Raw genomic sequence first — 8304 nt, forward strand, 5'->3', positions numbered from 1 at the left:
GATCCCACCGGCATGTGTGCCATCCCTCGGCCCCCCCCCCCACCCACCCACTGCAATTCTGCTCTCAATGGAATCCCCAGTGATCGATGCACTCAATGCAGTGACAGCGACTGCCCAGGACTCCCCTGCTGACCCAGCGGGCGACGGCTCTGCGGCTCCGCCGCTGCTGCCGCGCGGCCGCAGCTACGACTGGCGGTGGGCGGGCTATAGAGGTGCGGCACCTGCCTGCTGCGCTGGTGCGATCCCTGGCCTCTCTCCTCGCGGCTAGCAAGAACAGCTCCAGACTTGCAAACCGCAGAGGGCAAAGCTGTCATCCCTGAGCGCCCGGTGGCCTACAATGTCAGGGCCTTTGGCGCCCAAGGCAACGGCATGGCGGATGACACGGCGGCACTGCAGGTGCGCTGCAATCGACTGCGGGTGGTGGACGCCAACCACGAGAGCTGAGCAGGCAAGGGGGGATGCGTGAACAGGCACGGCAGGCGGCCGGCCCACGCTTGCCGCACCTGCCGCCCTCCCCACACGTGCAGCGCGCCGTTGCAGCCGCCAAGCAGAACCCCAAAGGCGGCGTGGTGCTGCTGCCTGCCGGTACCTATGTGCTCATGCGGCCGCTCACCATCTTGCGAGCCGGGGTGGTGCTGCGGGGCGCCGGGGTGAGCCTGCCTGCCAGCCTGCCTGCCAGCCAGCTAACCAGCCTGCCTGCCTGCATGTCTGGTGCCCTGCTGCGGCTGCTGCTGTGCTGCTGCGGTTGTGCCGCTTCCTGCTGTGGTGCCCCCAGAACCCCACCCACCCACCCGCCCTTCTCTCGCGTCGAACCATGCTGGTCGTTGTGCTGTGCAGGAGGGCAGCACCACTATCCAGATCATGCAATCGCTGGCAACGTGTACGCCGGAACCTGGAGCGTAAGCGGCGGTGAGTTTCCAGTCCGCCGGCACACGTGCCGACTCAGCCTGGCCCTTGGCGGGAGGCTCCTAGCCCAGCATGCCATGCAACTTCCGGGGCAAGTGCAGCACAGCTTCATGCCCCCGCAGCTCCTGCCGTGCCGCCCGCTGCAGACAACATCCAGTCGCAGTGGAGCTCCGGCGGGGGGTTCATCACGTTCTCGTGAGCGCGCGGCAGCCTGCCGGGGGAGTGGACGAGCCAAGTGCCCGCCGGGCTTCCGTGCCAGCAGCCCCACCTGCGCGCCACCCATACCCATCCACTCCCGTGCCCGCCGCACAAAGCCACCACCCTCCACACCGCTGCGTGCCTGCCCATTGCAGGGGCCACACGCAGCAGACCAGCCTCCCGCGCTCGCTGCTGGCCCGCATCACTGGCGCCGTGGATGTGGGCAACCGCCTCGTCCCGGTGAGAGCCCGGGCAGCCCAGCCGCGGGCGGCGCCGGCAGGCAGCCCGCGCGACAGCGCCAGGCCCTGGGGCCATGCACACAGGCGGCTTGCCTCACACATCCTACCCCCTCTGCCAGGCCCCCCACCCCCCACCCACCTCCACTCACCTGCTGCCTGCTGCCGCTGCCGACGTGCAGGTGGATAGCGCCGCCCAGATCGCCGTGGGGCAGCGGGTGCGCATCTTTGTGAACGATGCTGTCACGATGGGTGAGCCTGGGGGGGGTGTTGAGCCTTTCCAGTGGGCTGGCAGTGTGACCCGCGCTGGTGTAAGTATCCAGGCGTGCCTGCGTGGCCAGCCTGGCTCAGCCGCCGCCATGCTGCACAAGGGTGTGCTGCACGCTGCATGCCGAGCACGCTGGGAGGGTGTGAGCTCCCGGCACTCCCCTCTCACGCCTGCTGCAGAGACGCTTTACCTCGACAACGCCACCCTCCCCGCCAACGCCACCACCGAGCCTGCCCCGCCTGCCACCACCAGCCTGAGCCTGCCGCTCCCCGCCAATGCCAGCGCGGCATCCGCCGGAGCCGCTGCAGCGCTGGCCCCCACGCCTGTGCCTGAGTCGCTGCTCCGGGATCCTGTGTTCTTGTCGGCGGCAGAAGGGCTGCGCCTGGCGGGCGCATAGGAGGAAGAGGGGCTGAGCGTGGGGGAGGCGCTGGCGGCAGACGCTGCCGCATCCGCTGCCGCTGAAGGTGCGAGCAGCGGTAATGGCAGCAGCAGCGGTGGCGCCGGCGGCACCGGCGGCAGCGATCAGGAGGGCAGCGGCAGCAGCGAGGAAGATGCAGGCTCAGAGGCCGCCGCCTCCTTCGAAGCAGCGGCAGCAGGCGCTGCCCATCCAGCCTCGGACCCTCTGGTGACCCGCATGGCGCCAGCCGCCTCGCTGCCAGCCTGGGTGTATGGCGACGGCATGGGCGGCATAGACAGCGGCAGCGAGGGCGGGGCCGACGTGGTGGACCGAGACGAGGTGTCGCTGCTGGCGCAGTGAGTGTGGGCTGGGAGGGAGGCGTGGGAGGGCGGCTGGTGCCGGGGTCACCCCGGCTGGCTGCAGCCCCTGCAGCCGCTGCCGGCCGCCAGCAGCTGTGTTGGATCTGGCATGCTTGGCGCAACTCCCTCCCTGCCTGCCCAGCTGCAGGGTGGTCGCGGTGGGCGACGGGTGGATGGAGCTGGACCGATGGATGCCCTTCCCAGGTGGGTATACCACCTCGATGCTGCCAGTACCGGTACCGGTGCCACCCGCTGGTCACAATCTGCCTGCCGCACCTCACCTCCACCCGCCTCCCACCTCCCGCCAGCAGCAGCGCCCCATCCCACCTGCTTGGCCTCGCCCTCCCGCCCGCGATGCCACAGTGAGGACGGGGGCGGGGTGGCAGGGGGAGGTCCACGCTGACAACCCCTCCCTTCAGGATGCGGGCATTGAGCGCCTGACCATCCGCTTCAAGTGAGCCGGGGCGTGGGCCCGCTGAGAGGGCAGCAGGCTTTGGCCTCAGGGGCGTCACTTGGTTGCAGACATGCTGCTCCGTGGTTGTGCAGTACCATATGGTACTATGTAGTACGATTGGACAGCTCCCCGAGCCTGGCCTGAGGCCGAGGCCGCCACCATTGCCGCTGCCGCTGGCTGCCCCCCGCCGCCGCCTGCAGGCACACTGTCAACACCTAGCACCACGCCGACCGCGGCTTCAACGCGCTGCAGTTCATCCGGGCCTCCAACTGCTGGGCCCGTAACGTGAGCGTAACTGGATGCAGTCTGGATGGCTGATGGGTGGGGTACCCACACGTGAGGGAGGGTGCGGGCGTGGTGGGCGGCAGCTAGCCATTGTCGGCTGCCCCTGGCTGAGCTGCGCCGCCGACTTGCCTGGCGCGGCCCGCCCGCTGCCATGCCTGGTGCGCAGGTGGCAATCCTGAATGCCGACAACGGAGTGTTCCTGTCGTGGGTGGATCGCTCCACGCTGGCGGGTGGGTGGCACGCACAGCCGCGCGTCCTGGCAGGCGCAGCCGCCCCGCCCGCCGCCGCAGCTCCTCCCCCACCTGCCTGCCCCGCCTCCTCTTGCCCCACATAGCGTGGCGCTGCTGCCCCACCACCCGGCTCCCTGCAGACATCACCGTCAGCGTGACCCGCCCCCGCATCAACGCGCAGCACCTAGACGACTTCAACGGCCACCACGCCCTCTCCATCCTCTCTGGCCAGGCAAACTTGGTCACCAGGTGCAGGGAGGGGCTCTCACCCGCCTGCTTAACCACCGCCTGAAGCAGCCTGAGGCTGTCTGACGCCCGAGGCCGCGGCTGCCGGCTGCCGCCCCCGCCCTGCGCAGGTTCAACGTCGCGGTGCGCTACATACACGACCTGACTGTGGCGGGCAGCGCGCGGCTCAACGTGTGGATGGAGGGGCGTGGCGTGGACCTCAACATCGACTGCCACCGCACCGCCCCCTGGGCCAACCTGTTCACCGTGCTCAGCCTGGGCCTCGGCACCCGGCCCTTTGCCAGCGGAGGGCGCAGCGACCGCGGGGCGCACGCGGGTGGGTGCAGCGCGGAGGCGGGCAGCGGTGGTGATGGATGGGAGTGCCATGTGGGACGGAGGCGGAAGCGGGTAGTGGCCGCCGGCGCCGCTGCCAGGTTGGCACCAGCCGCCATGTCTGCAAGCCCTGATGCCGCCGGGACCCCGCCGCTGCCGCAGGCCGCGGCAACACCTTCTGGGGGCTGCGTCCAGCGTCTGGCGCCCCGCTTCCCCTGCCCGCCTGCGAGTTTGGGCCGCTGCTCAACTTGTCGGGCGCTACTCTGGGAGCCGGGTGAGCCGATGGCGGTGCCAGCTGGTGCCAGCACGGCTCAGCCATGTTGCTGGCTGGCCCGCAGCTGCTCCTGCGATCGCTCCTGGGCATCTGGGCTGTTGTGTCCCTTGGCGAAATGGTCTCGTTGCCTCCAGCGGCAGCGGCTCTCCCTCTCACCACAAGCTGGGCCCACAGTGCGACTGCCACTGCCTGAGCAGCTATCGCCGCCGCCGCTGCTCGCCCCCCTCCCCTCCTCTTCAGTGCCCGGACATGGAGTGGCTGGTGAAGCCGCTGGGGCAGCTGCCCTCAAACCTGTACCGAGCGCAGCTGGCGCGGCTGGGGCGGGACTAGTGCCTTGGCGCACTTGGCGCCAGCGCGGACTCCTGGCAGGCGCCACTGGCTGGCAGCTGCTCGACTTGACCCGACTGCATTACGTGAACTGAATTATGCGAGCCTGAGGGCCTGGGCAGCCGTGTTGCCTGTCTCGACCCTTTTCAACCACAGTCCCCTTCCCCAATCCCCTTCACAGCTTCCTCGCTGCCGCTCATGCCGCCGCTCCCGCCTCCAGCGGGACCTGTGCGCCGATTGGCGAGCTCGCCAGCCCGCTCCGTGCGCAGAATCCTCTGTACAGACGTGTAAGGCCGGAAATCACGTGGCACTAGGTTTGCTTTGAAAAACATTGACTGCGGGCTCGGGGCGGCGGTGCGCCGCGCCTTCTCTGCTGGCTGCTACTGCGGCGGCATGCGTTCAACGCTCAAGACCGGGCCTGTCAGCACCTTTCCCGATTGTTTCTGCTTCATCCTTCATCATGAGCAACCTGCAGGCTGTGGGCGGCGAGCGGGTCGCCCGTCTTGCCATGCTGGGTAGCGTTGCGCTGCCGACACGGACACAGGGCTGCCACTGGCCCGGCAGCCCTGGGCAGCGCAGGTTGGCCGCGTTCTCGCGGCGGCCGGCGCCCCCTGCGACTTGACTGCTGACGAGGGCGCAGGTGGGCGTTGCCTGGAGCGCTATTGCCTCGGGTCATCCCCAAGCGCAGGCTCCCATGCCCCCGGCGAACCGGCGAAATGAAGGGGTGTAACGCAGGCTCCTGGCCTGAATTCTGCAGCGTTTTTGGCCGCTGCAAGTCCCCACGTCTTCGTCAGTGGGTGAAGAAGAGCGGTCAATGATCGGCATCAATCAGTGTGCGCTCTATGTTGAATACCACACAGCGTCACAGGGGGCGGGGTCCAGCAGACTGAGGGTTTAACGCTGGAGAATGGCCCCCCGGCTGGCGGCCGATCGCTCCTTTCCCTCCCTGAGCCATGTATAGAAGGCTAACACGCAGCGGGAGGGTTGTTGATGCTGTGTGGGAGCCATGGCAGTGCCATCCAGCATGCTGCCACTGCAGCCACTCGCTGGAGCTGGAGCGCCCCGCCAACGCTCTTGGCGTCTTCAATGGAGTGGTGTGAGTGCATGTGAGGCGGCGGAGCCGCGGGCAGGCGGCTGCAGGCGCCCAAGCAGGGGTGCTGCCAGCGGTGCCGCCGCCAGCCCCGCCGCCCCCCCATGCTGGCACCCACTCCCACCACTGCAGTCCGTGCAGCACCGAGCTGCCCTTGTAGCATCTAGTCACCAACATTGGTAGAAGTCATTTGGTGTAATTTGGTGGGCAGGGAAGCCAGTTTGCATGATCAGCATGCCACCGCCGGAACGTGTTGCGGTGCGCGGCGCCCGCCCACCGCCTCACCCCTCATTCACAAGCACCCGCCGGTACACAGCACAGCTGGTGTTTTGGTATGGTATTGGTGTTGCATGCATCAGGGCGGGCTGGCACGCATCACCATGTCACGCCAGATGCGTTCGTGACATGGGCGGCGGGCCGAGCATCGGCATCGTCACGGCCCCCGTCCCGTCCGCCCCACCCACACCCCAGGTCTGCATTTCCATCGTGCCGCAACACTTCAAATGGCCTACACACACCCTTAAAGTGACTATGATGTGACTGGGGTGTACAATTCTGCCCGCCACCATGCCTGACACGGCCCACCAGCTGGGTGCCGTGCCACCGCCTTCCTCGGCCAGGCCAGGCAGGGCCGGCTGGCCCGGTTTGCCGACCGGTGCCATGAGGAGCATGCTGCTGCCCTGGCACAGTGACTCCCTCGGTTCCCTTGAGTAGGGCCCAGGCATCTTTTGCCCGGCCTTGGCTCCCGACCCACCCCCTCCCCCCGCAGGTAAGAGCAGCGTCAGCGTCAGCAAGCAACGGTCAGCGGCAGCCCCACCACTCCCACCTCCACCTCACACACTCACTGGCCCCTTGCGCGATGGCACGCCGGCATGTTGGCATGGGAACGCCAAGCCCGGCACGGTAGCGGCGGCTGACTGAGTAATGTCACAGCCAAATGCCGCGGCAGGCCACTTTGCACTCCTGCCTGCAATGCATGCACCCTTACATGTGCAGCCTTCTGGTATTTTCATGTGCCTGGGAGATGTGCGGGCATGGGTGCCCGTGTGCCCCATGCCATTTGAGTGCCCGGCGGCCTTGCTGCCTGCCGCCGGGAGCCCGCACCAGCATCGGCACCCGTCGGCCTGGCAGGCCTAAGCTGCTAAGGATCCCCACGTCCCCCACCACGTTGTGGGGGTTGCATGTCCGGCAGGACGGGGAGCGGGGCCAGGGTGGGGTGACCCTGGGACGCTCAGTTGGGGGAGGGTGGTCGGAGCCATGGAGAGGGTGCTCCATGGTCACCCCCTCTCTTGATGCCCCTTGATCACATGTGCCCCGTGGCCAAGGTCTGCTTACGCGGCCTATCATAGCTGGGTGACTGTAACACAGAATCATGCCACCCCCTGTCCTCAAATTGGTGTTCGTTGCCTCTGGCTCGATTAGCTACACGGCCCTGCAGTGGCATGTGCCACCACAGCATGCGAAGCACGACATCATTCCCCCCCCCAGCGTGGCGCTCCCAGCCATCATTCATTCCATTTCCATTCATTCGACATTCCGCATCGCCATACACCCGATAGCCGCTACCGACCCCCCCCCCCTTTGCTTGTGTGGGCTTAAAGTCTGGTAAAGCAAGAACTAGCTTGCAACATAGACTCCCCGCCGAAACGGGACGGGAACCGGGCGAAAGCAGAGAAAGCAATAAAACAGGGGTGGAGCAAGGCGACATGCAACGCAAGCAGCTGACAGGGCACGCATCGAAACGTGTGTATGACTGGCAAAGTGGCATGGCGCATTGGGGAGAAACGCAACGGTACGGGAGCATGGGCTGGCCAAACGGCAGTGCGGAACGCTAGGTCACTAGAAAAGCAGGGAAAGGCGCACTATGTATGCAATGAGGGCAGCCCCGGCTCGGGGCCGTTGAGAAAGCAGTGGGCGGGAGGGGGGAGGCCCCGGTGTGGGCGGGCCCCATCGAGGGGGGATGGGGCGCGCAAGCGGCCAGATGGGGCGGGGCGCGGGCGGCAGTGGAGTCCTGCGGCTGGGTGGGATATAGGGCAATGAGCGTTGAGCAGTGTGCGATGAGCAATGAGCAATGAGCAGTGAGCAGCCCCTCCCTAAACAAAGTGAAGCGCAGGACGGGGTCCGGTGGATGGGAGGCAAGGAAACGCGGGGGGTTGCCACGTGCGCTACCGCCGCCGCCGCAGGCAGCACCCCTGCGGCGGCGGCAGCGGCAGCAAGCCGTGGACCCAAACGCCGTGCCGCCGCCGCCGCAGGCAGCACCCCTGCGCCGGCGGCGGCAGCAAGCCGTGGACCGAAACTCCGTGCCGCCGAGTCCCGTGGCTGTGGCCGTGGGCTTCTGGCAGGAAACTACGGCCGCAGCTCGGCAGCACGGGGGCGTCGCAAGCTTGGGCCCAAACGCCGTGCCGCCGAGTCCCGTGGCTGCGACCGTAGACCGTGGGCCGGAAACTGCGGCCGCAGCTCGGCGGCACGTGGTTCTGGTCAAATCGCCAAGCGTGCAGCAGCGCCGAACCACGCTTCCCGGCCTCGGCGCATGCCTTCAGGGGCCCCCTATCGCTGGGCACACCCCTCCAACACCGAACATGCGCCCGGGGGGGAGGGCGGCCCGGGCTGCCCAGGCCAAAGTGGGCCGCCCTCGAGCAAGAGGCGGCCGGGCTGTGTGCTGAATGAATGAATGAATGAATGAACCCCCCCCCCCCCCCTGCCGGGGATTGCCTTGCCAAAC

General features: G+C 67.7%; 3 protein-coding genes across 3 annotated transcripts in view; all 3 read left to right on the forward strand.

The window, feature by feature from the left end:
• Positions 1–67: 67 nt before the first annotated feature.
• On the forward strand, positions 68–3037 carry CHLNCDRAFT_140926 (hypothetical protein; the record flags this gene model as incomplete). The annotated part of the gene is made up of 12 exons (XM_005850698.1): positions 68–212; positions 299–396; positions 528–650; positions 838–880; positions 1053–1101; positions 1260–1344; positions 1523–1592; positions 1788–1933; positions 2006–2361; positions 2513–2568; positions 2728–2818; positions 3019–3037. 12 exons carry the CDS (start codon positions 68–70, stop codon positions 3035–3037), a joined length of 1281 nt encoding a protein of 426 aa, XP_005850760.1.
• A 217-nt stretch (positions 3038–3254) lies between these two features.
• Positions 3255–4169, forward strand: CHLNCDRAFT_140927 (hypothetical protein; the record flags this gene model as incomplete). The annotated part of the gene is made up of 4 exons (XM_005850699.1): positions 3255–3333; positions 3474–3582; positions 3690–3895; positions 4054–4169. The coding sequence occupies 4 exons, from the start codon at positions 3255–3257 to the stop codon at positions 4167–4169; spliced, it is 510 nt and encodes a 169-aa protein (XP_005850761.1).
• A 3992-nt stretch (positions 4170–8161) lies between these two features.
• CHLNCDRAFT_50486 (hypothetical protein) overlaps positions 8162–8304 on the forward strand; it is a gene marked incomplete at both ends in the record, with an annotated part of 1787 nt that continues 1644 nt past the window's right edge. Inside the window, one exon of the mRNA XM_005850700.1 lies at positions 8162–8203. Within this exon, the coding sequence (XP_005850762.1) occupies positions 8162–8203 (42 nt within the window). The remainder of the gene's footprint in view (positions 8204–8304) is intronic.

The sequence above is a fragment of the Chlorella variabilis genome (assembly GCF_000147415.1).
Source record: "Chlorella variabilis unplaced genomic scaffold CHLNCscaffold_3, whole genome shotgun sequence".
NCBI classification, from domain to species: domain Eukaryota; kingdom Viridiplantae; phylum Chlorophyta; class Trebouxiophyceae; order Chlorellales; family Chlorellaceae; genus Chlorella; species Chlorella variabilis.